General features: G+C 40.1%; 2 protein-coding genes across 2 annotated transcripts in view; both read right to left on the bottom strand.

Moving 5' to 3' along the window:
• The window catches only part of RGSL1 (regulator of G protein signaling like 1), a 72,275-nt gene extending 62,232 nt beyond the window's left edge, over positions 1 to 10,043 (bottom strand). Inside the window, 2 exon segments of the mRNA XM_063106818.1 lie at positions 6,838 to 6,920; positions 10,031 to 10,043. Coding sequence (XP_062962888.1) covers positions 6,838 to 6,920; positions 10,031 to 10,043 — 96 coding nt within the window.
• Positions 10,044 to 15,462: 5,419 nt separating this feature from the next.
• Positions 15,463 to 16,245, bottom strand: LOC134384394 (transmembrane epididymal protein 1-like). Its single transcript, XM_063105918.1, has one exon. The coding sequence runs from the start codon at positions 16,243 to 16,245 to the stop codon at positions 15,463 to 15,465; it is 783 nt and encodes a 260-aa protein (XP_062961988.1).
• Positions 16,246 to 17,097: the final 852 nt, after the last annotated feature.

The following is a 17,097-nucleotide window of genomic DNA, read 5'->3' as shown; positions in this document are numbered from 1 at the left end:
GAATAATGTCTATTGAAGGTGTGCAACTTTCAAGGGAAGGCTTAGACAGTAAATTGCAGTTAACTACATTCAATTTCAGCTCTTGGCAGAGTAGCAGCTACCCATCTCTCAACCCCAGCTTCATGGCACTCAGCTGTATTCAAAATACTAAAAGAAAAAGTTGCCAGGCCAGAATACTATATTCAGCAAGGTTATCCTTCAGAAATGAGGGAGGAATAGTGTATTTCCCAGAGAGACTAAAATTGTGAGAGTTCACCACATGACCAGCATTGCAAGAAATTCTCAAAGGAATCCTGCATCTGGAATCTGAAAAATGATGATCACTGTCACAGATACATAATAAAGAGCAAAACCCACTATTAAAACAAAAATGCAAACAAGAAGGAGAAAGAAGCTCAATCATGTCACCTCAAAAATCCAACTAACATCAAAGATAAAAAATAAAAGGGGAAGAAAGGAACAAAAGATATTTAAAACATCTCAATGAAAAGCAATAAAATGACAGGAGTAGAGCAATACCTGTCAATAACAACTCTAAATGTAGATGAATTAAACTCCCCATTCAAAAGATACAGACTCACTGATTGTGTTAAAATGCTAGACCCAGCTATGTGCTGTCTTCAAGAGACTTGCCTCACCTTTAGAGACACACACAGACTAAAAGTGAAGGAATGGAAAAATACATGCCATGCAAATGGAAACAAAAAACAAGCAGGAGTAGCTATTCTTATATAAGATAAAATAGACTTTAAACCAAAAACCATAAAAAGAGACAAAGCAGGCCATTATATAATGATAAAGGGGTCTATCCAGTTAGAAGACATAACAATCATAAATATGTAGGTACCCAACACTGGAACACCCAAATATGTAAAGCAAACATTCAGACCTTAAAAAGGAAATTGACCCTCATAGGATAATGGTGGGTAGCCTGAACACCCCTCTCTCACCATTGGACAGGTTTTCCAGGCAGCAAGTCAACAAAGAAATACAGGATTTAAATTACACTTTAGACCAATTGGACCTGGCAGATATCTACAGAGCATTCCATCCAGCAACTACAAAATACACATTCTTATCATCAGCCCACGGAATATTCTCCAGGATAGACTACATGTTAGGTCACAAATCAAGTTTTGGCAAATTTTTAAAAATTGAAATCATTCTAAGTATCTTTTCAGACCACAATGGATTAAAACTAGAACTCAATAACAAGCAAAACTCTGGAAACTATACAAGTTCATGGAAATTAAACAAGAGGCTCCTGAATGACCTATGGGTCCAAGAAGAAATTAAACATGAAATCAAAAAATTTCTTGAAACTAATGAAAATAAAGATACATCATACCAAAACCTGTATGATACTGCAGAAGCAGTATGAAGAGGGAAGGTTATTGCAATAAATGCTTACATCAAAAGAATAGAAAAGCTTCAAGTAAATGACCTAATGCTACACCTCAAAGAACTAGAAAAACAACAACAATCCAATCCTAAAAGTAGTAGATGGAAAGAAGTAACGAAGATCAGAGAATAACTAAATAAAATAGTGACACAAAAAATGATACAAAAGGTCAACAAAACAAAACATTGATTTCTTGAGAAGATAAATAAATAAAATAGACAAACCATTAGCTAGATTAACAAAATAAGTAAGTAAGTAAGTAAGTAAGTAAATAAATAAATAAATAAAATAAGAAAAAAGAAAAAAAAAAAAAAAAAAAAAGGAAGGAGAAGACCCAAATAACAAAAATCAGAAATGAAAAGGGAGACATTACAACTGATACCACAGAAATATGAAGAATCATTAGAGATTATTATAAACAACTGCATGCCAACAAATAAGAAAATGTGGAGGAAATGGATAAATTTCTGGACAGACACAAACTACCAAGACTGAACCAAGAAGAAATAGAAAACCTTAATTGGCCAGTAACAAGCAATGAGATTGAAACAGTAATCAGCAATCTTCCAACAGAGAAAAGCCCAGGACCAGATGGACTTACAGCTGAATTCTATCAGAGCTTTATGGAGGATTTAATGCCAATTATCTTCAAGCTATTCCAAAAAATTGAAATAGAAGCCATTCTCCCAAACTCATTCTATGAGGCCAACATCACCCAATAATAAAACCAGACATAGACACACACAAAAAGGAAAATTACAGGCCAATATCCATGATGAACAAAGATGCAAAAATTCTGAACAAAATATTAGCAAGCAGGATATAGAAACATATCAAAAAATTATACACCATGATCAAGTGGGATTCATCCCAGGGATGCAAGGATGGTTCAACATATGCAAGTCAATAAATGTGATACACCACATCAACAAAATAAAATACAAAAACCACACAATTATCTCAATAGATGCAGCAGAAGCATTTGACAAAATTCCACATCCCTTCATGATAAAGACTCAGCAAATTAGGTATAGAAGGAAATTATATCAACACAGTAAAAGCCATATATAACAAACCAATTACCAATATTATCCTGAAATGATATTGAGAACAGGACCAAGACAAGGATGCCCACTCTCATCACTCTTATTTAACATAGTATTGGAAGTATTAGCCAGAGCAATCATGCAAGAGAAAGAAATAAAGGGCATCCAGGTTGGAAAGAATGAAGTCAAACTGTCCCTGTTTGCTGACAACATGATCTTATATAGAGAAAAACCTAAAAACTCTACCAAAAAACTCTTAGAACTGATTAACAATTTTGGTAATATTTCAGGATACAAAATCAACACCCAGAAGTCAGTAGTGATTTTATACTCCAATAATGAACTAGAAGAAAAAGAAATCAATAAAGCACAATAGTCACCAAAAAACAAACAAACAAAAAACCCTAGGAATCAATTTAACCAAGGAAGTGAAAGATCTCTACAATGAAAACTACAAAACACAATTGAAAGAAATTAAAAAGGACACAAAAAGGTGGAAAGATATATCATGCTATTGGATTGGAAGAATTAACATTGTGAAAATGTCCATTCTACCCAATGCAATCTACAGATTCAGTGCAATCCCCATCAAAATACCAATGACATTCTTCACAGAAATAGAAACAAAAGACCCTGAATAGCCAAAGCAATACTAAGCAAAAATAATAAAGCCAGAGGCATAACACTTCCCAACTTCAAATTATATTACAAAGATATTGTAACCAAAACAGCATAGTACTGGCATAAAAACAGACACTCAATGGAACAGAATATAAAAACAGGGAATCAACCCACATACAGCCAACTGATCTTTGACAAAGGCAACAAGAACATACAATGGGGAAAAGACTGCCTATTCAATAAATGGTGCTGGGAAAATTGGATATCCATATGCAGAAGAATGAGACTGTACCTGAACCTCTCACCATAAACCAAAACCAACTCAAAATGGATTAAAGATTGAAATATAAAATCTGAAACTGTAAGATTACTGAAAGAAAACACAGGGGAAACACTCCAGGATTGTAGGACTGGGCAAAGACTATGAACAGGACCCCAAAAGCACAAGCAATACAAGAAAAAATAAACAAATGGGATTATATCAAACTAAAAAGTTTCTGCATAGCAAAGGAAACAATCAACAGAGCAGAAAGACAACCTACAGAATGGAAGAAAATATTTGCCAACTATAAATTTGACAAGGAATTAATATCCAGAATATATAAGGAACTCAAATAAGTATACAGTAAAAAACCAAATAAGACAATTAAAAAATGGGCAAAGGAGATGAATAGACATTTTTCAAAGGAAGACATACAAACAGCCAACAAGTAGACGAAAAAATGCTCAGCATCACTAGTCATCAGGGAAATGCAAATCAAAACCACATTGAGATATCATCTCACCCCAGCTAGACCTATAACAAAATATCTGGAGCTGGGTGATTTGTAAAAGAACAAAATTTATTGCTTACAGTTTCAGAGGCTAAAAAGTCCAAAGTCCAGGGAACACATCTGGTGAAAGCTTTCTTTGGTGATGACTTCAGACAGCAGGGTATCACATTGCAAAAATGGCAGAGCAGAGAGAGTAGAGCAGAGAGACAGTTCCTCATGTGCTCTCCTTTTAAAGTCCTTAGAACCACACCCATGAACACCGTTATTAATCCATTCACTACATCATATTCCTATGATCTAATCACCTCTTCAAGGCTCCACCTTTCAATTGTCATAATAGTATTTCCCACCCTCTTAACAGTCACAGTGGGGGCTAAGTTTCTAATACATAAAACTTGGGAGACACAACTCAAGCTTCAGTGAGTTTTGGGGGGACATAATTAAATCCACAACTGGCCATTATCAAAAAGACTGAGAACAACAAATGCTGGCAAGGATGCAGGGAAAGGGGAACTCTTCTACACTGTTGGTGGGACTAATACAGCCATCATGGAAAACAGTGTGGAGGTTTCTCAAACAATCACAGATAGAACTACCATATGATTCAGCAATCCCACTACTGGGTGTATATCCCAAGGAATGGAAAGCATCATGTCAAAGGGATAGCTGCACTCCCATGTTCATAGCAGCTCTATTTACAATAGCCAAAATATGGAATCAACCTAAGTGTCCATTGATGGATGGCTGCATAAGGGAAATGTGGTGTATATACGCCATGGAATACTATTTAGCCATAAAAAAGAATAAAATTCTGTCATTTGCAGCAACACAGATGAACCCGGAGAAAACTGTCTTAAGTGAAAAAAGCCAGACACAGAAAGAGAAATACCATATGTTCTCACTCATAACTGGGTGCTAAGAAAGAAGGAAAGAAAGGAAGATGAAAGAATGAAAGAACGAAAGAATGAAAGAAAGAAAGGAAGGAAGGAAGGAAGACAAAGATGACAATAACATGTTGAACTTTCAGAAGGATAGAGCAAAGCTATGGATACTAGAGATGGGGGAGGGACAGAGGTGGGTTGGGGACTGATAGGTCAGGTGGAGGGCATGGGGAAATATTATGATTTGTAATGATGACTATGCTAATAAATAAATAAATGCATCACAATGACTATATTAGAATATAAATATTTAATAACAAAATTCACTCTAAGCATACCACTTAACTTCATCTCAAAATGATGTTATCTTCTTTTTATTTATTGCAAAGACTGTATTTATGACATTTAAGTACTGTAAATAAAACTCTAGGAAAAAAAATCTCTCCTGTTGTCCCATCCTCCTCATTCCTTTCCCTTTCGACCCTCATCACCTCCCACCTATACTACTGAAACGATGTCCTAGCCAGTCTCCCTTCCTCCATCATTGTCACCTACCACCCCAACCCCTCGGCCAGAACTCTGCACAATAATTTTCACAAGTGAAAGTATGATCATGTTACTCCTTTACTTAAAACCCTCTAATAGCTCTTGAGGGCCTTCAAGATTATGTCCAAACTCCTCAGCACAGACTGCTGATCTCAGAGGCTTGGCTTAGCCTGCCTGGCAGCCTTATCTCTGCTGTTTCCCTTTCACTTTTCCTTTGGCCTTACTTAGTTACTTAGGGTTTCCCCCAAAGTGCCACAGGATAGTATACTTTGGTGCCTTTATTTTCTCTGTTCTGTCTATAAGGGCTTTGCTTCTCTTGCTACTCACCCCCCTAGTCTTTTCATGCTATTTCTTTATCCATCCTTCCCTCCTCACCTTCGGCCCTCAGTCAATTGTCCAATACCTCCTCCTCTTTTAAGACGTGGCTTGTGTCAGCCTTGTCTGACTCTTCCAAGTGAGACTGGCTTCTCACTCCTACATACTGTACTCCCACTGCCTCCTACAAACTTTTATCCTGTCACCTGTACCTTAAATACCAGCCTTTCGGGATGGTATCATTAATATGTGTGTCCCCAAAACCGAGCCTAGTGGCTGGCACAAAAGAACCACCCAGTAACTATTTGTGGGATAATATAGAGTTTTTCTTACTTGTCTGAAATTTCACCTTTTAATAGGTGGCATCCCATGGAAAAGAGTGCACTGAGATAAACCACATTTATAAGGCATCCGTGTTAAAATGTCACCAAAGATTTAAACCAAAAAAGGTGTGGGATTAGTCTTGGCTTAGGTTTAAAGAATATTTTGATGTTTGAGGTTTATTTTACTTGCACAGACTGAGGAAATGTATAGGTTTGGTTTCAGTCAACAACTCAACAATTGTTATATGCTAAACACCTGGTAAGGGGAGTACAAGAGAATGAATACTCCTCCATCCTTGTCCTCCAGGAATTCACAGTCTCACAGTCCAGTGGTAAACACACACACACACACACACACACTCTCACACACACACTCACACCACAAGAGAGCTGCAAGTGCTAAGGGGCATGAAAGCAGGGAGAAGTGCCCATTAGGAGGTTCCAATTGTGAGGACCTAGGAATTTCTTAAGGACAATAGAATTTAAGGAGAAATTTGAAGAACAGTTAAGATTTTGGTAGGTAGGACATGGGGAAGGCATTCCCAACCATAACAACAACAAAAGACAGCCCAAGAAGAGGTCCAGAGGCAGAGGAAAGCCAGGCGTACTCAGCGAGGGTACAGCCACCATCAGTAGAGCATTGGGTATCACTAGAGAGTGTGACGGGAAATAACTCTGGACAAGCAAAGGTAATTAAGGAGGTGGAGGATTTAGGTTTGATTATATCAACAATGGGAAGCTCCCGGAGATTTTAGAGGTGGTTCTGGTTCATATTTATTTGCTCAAATTGAAAGTTATTAATTTGGTAAGAAATTTAGTAAAAAACCAAAATAACAAAGAACAGAAAAACAAAAAAAAGGCACTCAGCTCAGTGAGATCCACTATTCAGTTGTCAATGAAACTTTTAGGTTTAAGTGTGAGAATGCTTACCGGAAGAGAAAGAAATGTGTTGAAAAAATCGACAAAGATTTCATCCTCTAGTAGAATTATAAGATTTGTAGAACTGATTATCTCTGTATGGAAAGGAAAAAAAAAATCATGAACTAGGATTGCATTCAGACTGAGGATACCAAGCAATTGAATAGATCATTTCACATGGCCAAATCCCATCATCATGATGGCTTCTAGGGTTCTCTCACTCAATCTCTTCTCTTCTCCAGGACTCTTCTTTTCAATGTCACTGTGCTTAAAGACTCCCAGTCGTGGGGAGCTCGCTTCCTCAAAGGGCTGCCGATTTCAAGTACGAAGAGATAAAATGGTTAGAAAGATGTTTTCCTAGTATGAACTACCTTCCTTTACCTTCTATTTGTAGAAATTCTGCCATCTGAAGCTTAACAGAATTCATCTAACTTAATTCATCATTCTTAAATAAAAAAGTTCTTCCAATGTTTATAGAGACATCACAACCTTCTGCTTACCTCCACCCCCTCTGGCTAGTCACTAAGCAAGGTGTCAACCATTCTTCATGTGACCTCCTTTCTGTCTGGTTCCCCTTTCATTGGCTGGAGTGGCGTCCACAACCAAAGCACTCCAAATGCTTCCCAGGACAGAGCACAAGAGAATCATTGCCTATATTGCATATTATATTAGTGTGCCCTGAAATGCAGCTAGCTTCCGGGATATTCACACTATGCTGTTAACTCTACCACACTTTATTTATACAGTCACTTTTCAGAAATCACGAGCAGGAATTTACATTACAGTCAAATTTCAACCTGTTCATTTGGGCCCAACACGACAGCTTAACAGGAGCTCTTTGGAATATTAATTTGGTCGTGCAAGTATTTGTTACTCTTCTCAGGTCTGATCATTGTGCTGCCCAGGTTAACCCAAGGAGAAAAATGTCGAAGGTCATAAAGCCAAGCATATAGACTGTAGGTGGATGAGGCTTACCCAGATTCATTGTCTACGCTCTTCAGAGCACAATGTTCAACTACTGAGTAATAAGATAACTGTCTTCTCCATGGCCAACATTTCTCCATCATATCCAAGGTTTCTAATGAAAGACTATAAAATCAGCAGTCTAAATATCATATGCTAGGCCTGTCTCTCAGGCTAGTTAAGCATCTTATAGGATAGAAAGTGCCACTCACAGTGGCTAAGTGCAGGGATGAAAACATGAGAAAAAAAAAGCAACTGTCTCCATCACATTTCCTGACACCAGCCAGTTGTCTTTGTATAATAAAAATAGAAACAGAAGCCCAGACAACCAAACACTATCCTGAGTAGCAAAGCTGATGTCAGTTCTTGCCCTCTGTCCACAGATATCCTTTTTCTTGATCTCTAGTGTTTTAAATTTTCACATGTGTTTTTCCTGCATCCCTCCCCAACCTTCTACTCTTCTTTTTATGACCTTTCCCTGATTTATTTAATCTGTTCCATATGAATGATTCCAAAATCTGTATTTTCAGTCCAGACTTCTCTCCTTGGCTTGGTTTTAAATGTCCAGTGAGCTATGGGATATCTCTATATGCACATCCATCAAGCACTTTCATCTCAACATGTTCACATGTCCACGTTTCCCAACATGCTCCTTTTCCTGTATTCCTACTCTCAGCTACTGGAACCATTACTCCATTCAACCGTCCACACCAGAAACCTGAGACTCATCTTCTCTCTGTCTCTCTTTCTCTTCTCCACCACCCACTTGCAGTGGAGGACCACACTATGTGGTTTCTTCTTGTACATATCTCTGCTATCTGTCCTCTCCTCTCCATTAATAAAGTCACTCTCTTATTTCAGGCCCCTATCATCTCTCGTCTAAACTATTGCATTGGTTTCTTAAACTGTCTCCCTAGCTCCAGCCTCTTCCAAGTACCCTCTACACACTGCCACCATAATCTGTTGATATAATTATTGTTAAAACCCTTCAAAGGCTCCTCAGTGTTCTACAAGGTAAAGTCCAAACTCTTTAGTATAGTATCTGAGGCTTTACCCAATCTGGCTTTTGGGACGGCTCTAAGCCTTATCTCCTGCCATGCCACACCACGCTGCTTCCTGTTTTACAAGCCAAAACCAAGGCATTGCCGTTTCCTGCACATGCTATCTACTCTCACGTCAAACCTCTATGTCTTTGTTCCCACATTCCCATTGTCTGAAATATCCTCTCAACTCCAGTAGGCTTCACAAGTTACTTAGACACCTATCAAGAACTGGTTTACAGATAATCTTCCTGGTGACCCAAGAATGGTAGAATCTACCACAATGGTAGTATTCACCACTACCTTCCTGCACCATCATGTACATCTTTCATTATTACAATTAACAAGTCATACTGTTTCATCCATTAACATATCTGTCTTCCTCACTAGACTAAGCTCTGTGAGTAGAGGGACATTGTTTTTTCATCTTTCTTCCTGTAGGCTCTAAACGTGTTTGCACAATGCCTAAGTTCTACAAATGCTGAATGAATTGTTCTTTCAAGAGATGATCTTCAGTCTTTGGGGTTTTTGTTTGTCTGCTTGTCATTAATAGAGCCCGACACGGCCTTGTTGAATGACCGTGTTATTGAGACCATCTGAGGGCAGGAAAGTTGGGTTTGGCAGAAATATCCCAAGCAATTGTTTTCCATAGCCACACACACTGCTGGCAGCAAGGGCTTGAATAGGATGGGGCTTGCCATCAACAAAACAGTCTTAACGAAGTATGGGAAAAAGGCTTTCAACATCCTCCCCTTCCCCATCCTGCAATTTCTCCATTCCTGTTTTCCCATTCTCACCTGTCCTGCCTTCAAACTTCCTAATAATTTGGGAAGGCTTTCGGCACTCATTGCACACCACGTTAATATGGACTTGGCAACAAAAGAAATCACTGGATAATCCCAGCCCTCATGGTAGCCTTCTCCCTGGAGGAGGTAAGGCACACAATAGCCCTATCTACGTTTTACTTTCTGCTTCTTGTGTTAGTTTGTGAATTAGACCCTATCCTATTCTTAAAGATCTAGTGGTGAAAGGAAGGAGGAAGGGGAGGAAGAAGAGAGAGAAGGAAAGCAAAGGGCATGAATAACATAAAAGTAATTTGTGGTGTCCGTGGATGACCCTGATGTGTTAACCATTAGGAAGGTGAGTGGTATGCCTTATTGGAGGGGCTCAAAGCCTTGGAGTCATCCCTCTGAGAGACTCACCTGCGTTGCTCATGTTGCCATGCTGTTCCTTACACTGTGATGGGTTAGGAGCAGAATTAGCCCCCAGCCAACAGAATCCCACCCTTTGTGCACACATACTGACACTGCCTCCGAGGGGTTCCAGGTTCCATCAAGCAGTGGCCTACTTATCTCTAGTGCAGACCTCAGTCTGAGGATAAGTCTTATCTTACCTGATCTCCTGGATTCCCTTGAACGTGCTGAATTCTTCCTATACTTAGTCTGTACTAATGTTTGTGTGCATTGAGAAGTTCTTTGTAATTATGTCCAAGATCTCCTTACCACTCTATCCTCTCCCACCCAAGGGTGACTTTTGCATCACTAAACTTGGCACCCAAGGGTCTTGTAAGCTATTACATTTTATATAATTTTAATAAACTATAGGTCCTGGGCTAGTCCATCCACTTACAACATCAACCTGTAAGAGTCTTGAATGCCCTTTCTCTGAGGGGTTGTCAGGTACTTGGTTTTCTCATTAAACAATTCTTTGTTTTTCTTGTCCTCTTGTAACAGAAAGTGATTATTAAGGTAAAAGACCAATAGCCCTATAAATGTTAATAATTTAGTTAAGAATTACTGAGAAGAGAGTTCTTCTTGTCACACCCAAGAGAAGGTTTAAAGAATTCAAAAGTCCTAGGATTGTTGTAAAGCTTAATAATGTCTAAAAAACCTTGTTGTCTCATGAAAAAAAGAACTTTGGAAGTTGGAAGGAATGTTGTGAATAAGGAATTGTCAATAAAGTATCATTTACATTTGAAAAAGTGTTTTACTTTCTTTAGTACACGTAAAAACCAGATACTGTATTTTAACATGATTTTAGTGAGAAGAGATTCTTTCTTTACTTACTGAGGTTTTAACATACCAAGATGAGTTTGTAACCTATGCAATTTCTTCAATCTATTATCAATGACCTCATTCACTAGTTAGTGTAATACACACATCTTAATAGAGTTCAGGGTGAAGTTCTAAATGGTGTACAACATCACTTTATTTCTTGAATTATCACCCCTTGGAAAAGGGTTATCAGAATCTAAGCAAAAGAAATAGAATTGTGATCTCTTCCTGAAATAATGGCATATACCATAGTGATATATTCCCACATTCCTTAAGAGAGCATGCTTTCAGACTGGTGTTCAATCAAGCCATGTGGAACTACTCTCTAGTCCTAACCGCTGTCCCCCATAGCTCGAAGAGGCTGACTATTGGAGCTGTTAACAACCAAATGGAGATCACTCCAAATAATGGTAATGATGAAAAGCCAACATCGCTGGCTAGTGGCTTAAAGTGAATAATGGTTGGATCCACGACCCTTTCAAGACTTTGTAGTTCCCAAAAGGAAAGGGCACCAGATGTCAACCAAACTGCTATAATAATAAGAATCACCTAGGGTTCTTGTTAAAAATGTAAATTATCAAGTCCTCAAATTATACCACAAAGTTATAGTAACCAAAACAGCATGGCACTAGTATAAAAACAGACATGTGGACCAGCAGAACAGAATAGAAAACTCAGAAATAAACCCACATAGTTACAGCCAATTGATCTTTGACAAAAGAGCTAAAAACACATGTTGGGGAAAAGACAACTTATTCAATAAATGGTGCTGGGAAAACTGGATATCCATGTGTAGAAGAATGAAACTAGACCCCTATCTCTCACCATATACAAAAACCAACTCAAAATGAGTTAAAGACTTACATGTAGGACCTGAAACTATATAACTTCCAGAAGAAAACACAGGGGAAATATTCCAGGACACAGGAATAGGCAAAAATTTTACTGATAAGACCTCAAAAGCATAGGTTACAAAGCAAAAATAAATAAATGGGATTTTATCAAACTAAAAAGCTTCTGCACAGCAAAGGAAACAATCAACAGAGTCAGGAGACAATCTACAGAATGGGAGAAAATATTTGCAAACTACATGTCCAACAAGGGGCTAATATCTAGAGTATATAAAGAATTCAAACAACTCACTACTAAAAAAACAAAACAAAACCCAAACAACCCAATTAAAAAATGGGCAAGGGAGCTGAATAGACATTTCTCAAAGGAAGAAATACAAATGGCTGACAGGTATATGAGGTATGTGAAAAAATGTTCAACATTGCTAACCAGGGAAAGGCAAATCAAAACCATGATGAGATATCACCCCATTCCAGTTAGACTGGCCATTATCAAAGGGACAGAAAATAAATGCTGGTGAGGATGCAGAGAAACCCTCCTACACTGTTGGTGAGACTGTAAATTAGTACAGTTATTATGGAAAACAGTATGGAGATTTCCCCAACAACTGCCTCCATCGTGGGAGACAGTCCATCCAAGACTCACAGCATGATTTTTCACCCCAATAGGAAGGGTGGTCAGAGACTGAATGACCAAGAGGTTTTTGAGATATATACACACATCTTATCTCTATCTCATCAATTTAATTCGGTGCTTATTCATTTCCGCACATCTAAGTCTATTAGGAAACAAACAGACCTACATTATGATTACTGGATGCTTGGACAATACTTGCTTATGGGTATTTCCTGCCCGACTCTGCACCCCGCTTCACTTCTTTTAGATTGGAAGTTCAATACCAGAGAGCAAGTGCCCTTTCAAGGCTCTTGTGAAGATGGTGCCCTCTGGTGGAAGGTGGTGAAGATTACACCCTTCTCCCCAAAACTCTACTCTGTGATTGATTTGTTGTTTTTGTTACTGTTTTTCCATAAATTTATCTTCATTTGGTTTTACTTTCCAAAGTGATTAGGATTACTGTGACAGTGCTCATACCCACTGTGATGTGAGAAGTCCAGGAAGGCCCTTATCATACAGACAGGAGGCCTGCATATCCCACCGTTACATCAGGCCTTAGCTATAATTCTTTGTGGCTCTATACACCTAGGAGATACATGTTGTGAGACATGATAATGTTTGGAGGCATTAATTTACTACAAGAGGTGAGTTCATCGATATTTAACAGGACTTCAAAAGTATTCAAAACAGAACAGGTCTAAGGGCTAACAGTGGGTTTGGTATAGCTTCAACTTTCATTGTTGTGTAGAAATAATATCTTGAAAAGCTAATATTTGGGCTTTGTTTTTAAGGCCTTATTATGACTTTTTTCCTATTTAAATATGCACTTTTCCCTATTTAAATATGACTTGAAATCAACTACATTGTATATTGACAAAATAAAATTTTTAAAAAGGCAAAACAAATAAATAAATAAATAAATAGTTCATCAACAACAAAAAATATGACTTTCCCTCTATTTAGTCAAAGATACTGCCTCAAGATGAAGTCAGATTGTAATAGTGAAAATAAAAAATGAAAACAAAAAGTCAATTTTTAGGTTTAGAAAAATGCAAAATATACTCTGAGCATCAAAAAGGGGAGGCCTGAGTGAAGTAGAAAACAGGGTTTTGCCACACCAACAGGAAAGAGTGTAGAGGAAAATCAGATTCCTACCATCCCAACCTCAAGGACACCAGATGAGGTTCAACTAGCACAGGGAGAGGGGGAGCTGCAAGGTGGGCCAAGGCCTGAAAAGAACACAAAGGTTGTGAGGGAGAAACAAGGGATGGTACTCAGAGGTGACAACGAGGAAAAGGGCAGAAACTACAGGGAGCACCGTGGAGTTCCATTGGTCCCCAGGACCAGAGAGAAGCATGGAAACTGAACTATGCCTGAGGAATTTTTCATTTCCATGCAAGGAACTCCTCATCACCTCCGGTGGACAGCAGTGTTGTCACCTGATCATCCCACTGATGCGGGGTGTGAGCCTGCCGTGGAGGCTGCCTGCTGGTCACACACTAGACGTCCAGCACACGCATGCCTCCCGCACTCTGAGACCTGGCTGAGCCCCACCTAAATGACACCGGGAAGCACCTTCTCTCTCGATAATAACTCAGAATGCTCACCATTCCCCCAAACCAGAGGGTGAAGGTCTCTGACAAACAGAAAACAACTCATTCCTGCTGCACCTTAACTTCTTCTTCTTTTTTTTTTTTTGTCTTTTTTGTGACCTGCACTCAGCCAGTGAGTGCACCGGCCATTCCTATATAGGATCCGAACCCACGGCAGGAGTCGCTGCGCTCCCAGCGCCGCACTCTTCCGAGTGCGCCACGGGCTCCGCCCTCACCTTAACTTTTGAATAAGAAAATTAACAAGGAAGTGTTGGGCCAGAACCAAAGGATACATCTAGTTCTCCTAAGAACTAGAAGAAAAAACCAAACAAACCAAAAAGATAATGACCCTTCCAGAATACTTGCCCAGCCCCACTCTGTTTTAACTAGATGTTTTAGACTCAACCAGGAGTGAAGGAAGCTTAATAGATTGACCATATCCTGGGGAAAGCAGGGATAGAAGCAGAAAGGGTAGCATAAAGACATTCTTTTGCAAGTCGCCAATAATTTGACTCTACTTAGAATTCCATCCCTCTGGATATTCAGCTACAGCATTATGTGACATAGTTAAATATCTAGCTACCTTAAGCCACTTTCTTAATATTTTTGAGTTTTAGATTACCTGCCTATAAACTTCCCTGATAGGAGTGAGGATTGAAAAGAAAAATATGCAGAATAAACAAACCATTTGGATTTTGTCGTACATAAGAACCAGAAAAGAGCAAGTCCAGGTGAGTCTCCTACTTGGAAATTGAATGATATGTGTACACAGCAATGGGCTGAATTGCCCGAGGGAAGATTCTGACAGCCTCCAGAATTGGGGAGACAGGATGGCAAAGTTCCAGAAGCAGACAGTGAGCCCTCACTACGTGCAGGGCAATGCTCCACCAGGCCCTGGAAAGGAAGCAGTCTTTAAGGGTCTTTCTGTTTGATAAATCAAAAAGCAATCAAAGGAAGGAACTCAAGAACAGTTCCATGAGTTCTATGTAGCTAAAATAGCAGTCTAGATTTAGTATGAGCATTGAAGAGATCCAGAACAAGAAAGGATGGAGAGGTGGTTATTATGAGGGTAAATTATTGCGATGTGCTAAATGTGACTAGCGGTTGGTGTTCAATGTGGTAGGGTGAAGGATATTAATAAAAAGGCCCAAAGGCAAGGTATAGTAAATTTATTTAATGTTCTCACAGGAGGGGGGGTGAAGGATGCAGAGGTGCAGGACAAGCAGGTCATCATGGCTGGAGCTGAGTGGGGGGAAGGGAGGGAAACACTTGGGGAGCTGGGTGTGAAGGTTGTAGTTGAATTCACCTTTCCTCTGCACACTGCTCAGCAACTGAGTCTGAGAGAAGCCAGAAGGGGAGAGGGGAGTATGCCATCCCAGCAGAGTCTGCTGCCTCGGGGTGGGACACCTCCGAAGGAAGGACGCCCAATCTTCCTCTCTAACAGCTCCACCTCCCACAACTTCTCACCCAGATGTTCCACAATATGCAGGCAACAGGGAACCATGTGGGGCACATCTAAGTTCAGCCATGAACAAAAATGTAACAGTACCACAAAAAGGAAAAGCCATAGATCCAGATCATCAAAATGGCACTGAAGGCCACATGCCAGCAGAAGAAGATAGTGGTAAATGCGATGTCATTTGTGTCATCATCCATCCATTTATAGCCCGAGACTGGCTTGTACAGCATAAAGCCTATCTGCATCAGCCAAGAACCTGTGATCATGTACAAAAAGGCCTTCATCATCCAGACCAGTGGCACGTTGGGAGCCCACAGCTCTGCAGTCACCACCAGCGTCAGCAGGAACATGGCCTGGGTGAGCAGGATGTGAGACTGCAGCTCCACTCCTTCTGTGTCCTGCATGTGAGACACCATCAGGGGCAGAAATATAAACACGCCCAGGGCTTGGGCACCTTGTTCCAGAACAGCACACCTCTGGGGCAGCAGGTTCTGGCTCACCAAGTCTATGCACCCGGTCAGGAAGAAGGCCACATAGAGAGTGAGGTGCTGCCACTGTTTGCGGTACATAAAATTTCTCTGATGATACATCTTGCTGATAAGTACGAACTGTCCAGGAATGCTGTGCAACTCTTGGGCTACTAAAATGCAGGCACTCAAGATCTTTAGCAATCCAACATAGTGTATTTGCTGAAGCCTTGCCCATCTTCCTTTGCTCCAGGGATGGCGTGGCGGATACTGGACAGGGGAGTTGCATATCAAGGCCCTGGAGACGAGTCGTGCATGATAAATTCCATAGACGAAGAGAGACAGCCCTGGATACAGATGACCCTCAAACCCTCCCATGAAACTGGTGGTGGGTCTGACAGAAGGCAGAAGCAAAATGCTTGGGAATGGCCATTCACTGAGGGCCACCTCAGGCTCTAGAGTGTGGAGGTGGCCTCCTGAAGCCTACTTATGTCCTCTCTCCAGCCCACTGCATTCACATGCAGAAGGGAAATAGTTTTGGAGGAAGCCCAAACTTATGCTGGGGTGGGTGTCATGGTTTCCGTTCTGGTCTTCTGCTCTGGCTCACTGATAACCAGCTAAACACTGCAAACAGTGAAATGAACACATTCTCCGGCACAATGCCTGAGCATCTGCCATTTGCAGAGACTATGCCATAGAGCCCCCGTCTTGCCTCTCCTCCCACTTTTCCTTGACCCCATCACCACCTTCTTTACTTCTCTCCTGTCTTAGTTCATTCAGGCTACTATAACAGAGTACTGTAATACCATAAATTAACAGAAATTTATTTCTCACAGTTCTGGAGGCTTGGAAGTCCAAGATCAGGGTGCCAGCAGATTCAGTGTACGGGGAGGACCTGCTTTCTCACAGATGGTGCCTTCTCGCTGTATTCTCATATTGTGGAAAGGGCAAGGCAGCTCTCTGGAGCCCCTTTTGTAAGGGCACTAATCCCATTCATGAGGGCTCTGCCAAAAGCCCCCACCTCCTCATACCATCATCTTGGAGTTAGGATTTCAACACATGAATTTGATAGGACACAAACATTCTGACCACAGCACCTCCCAAATTCACAGAACATGAGGAAGAAGGCAGAGAAAGCACAGAGAACATACAATGTAGGGTATATCCCTCAAGATTCCTCACATATAACCTCATGCAAACACTAGGTACAAGTGTATTCCTCTAGATATA

Source organism: Cynocephalus volans, chromosome 8 (genome assembly GCF_027409185.1).
Source record: "Cynocephalus volans isolate mCynVol1 chromosome 8, mCynVol1.pri, whole genome shotgun sequence".
NCBI lineage: Eukaryota > Metazoa > Chordata > Mammalia > Dermoptera > Cynocephalidae > Cynocephalus > Cynocephalus volans.
This window is presented reverse-complemented; position numbering and strand designations above follow the sequence as displayed.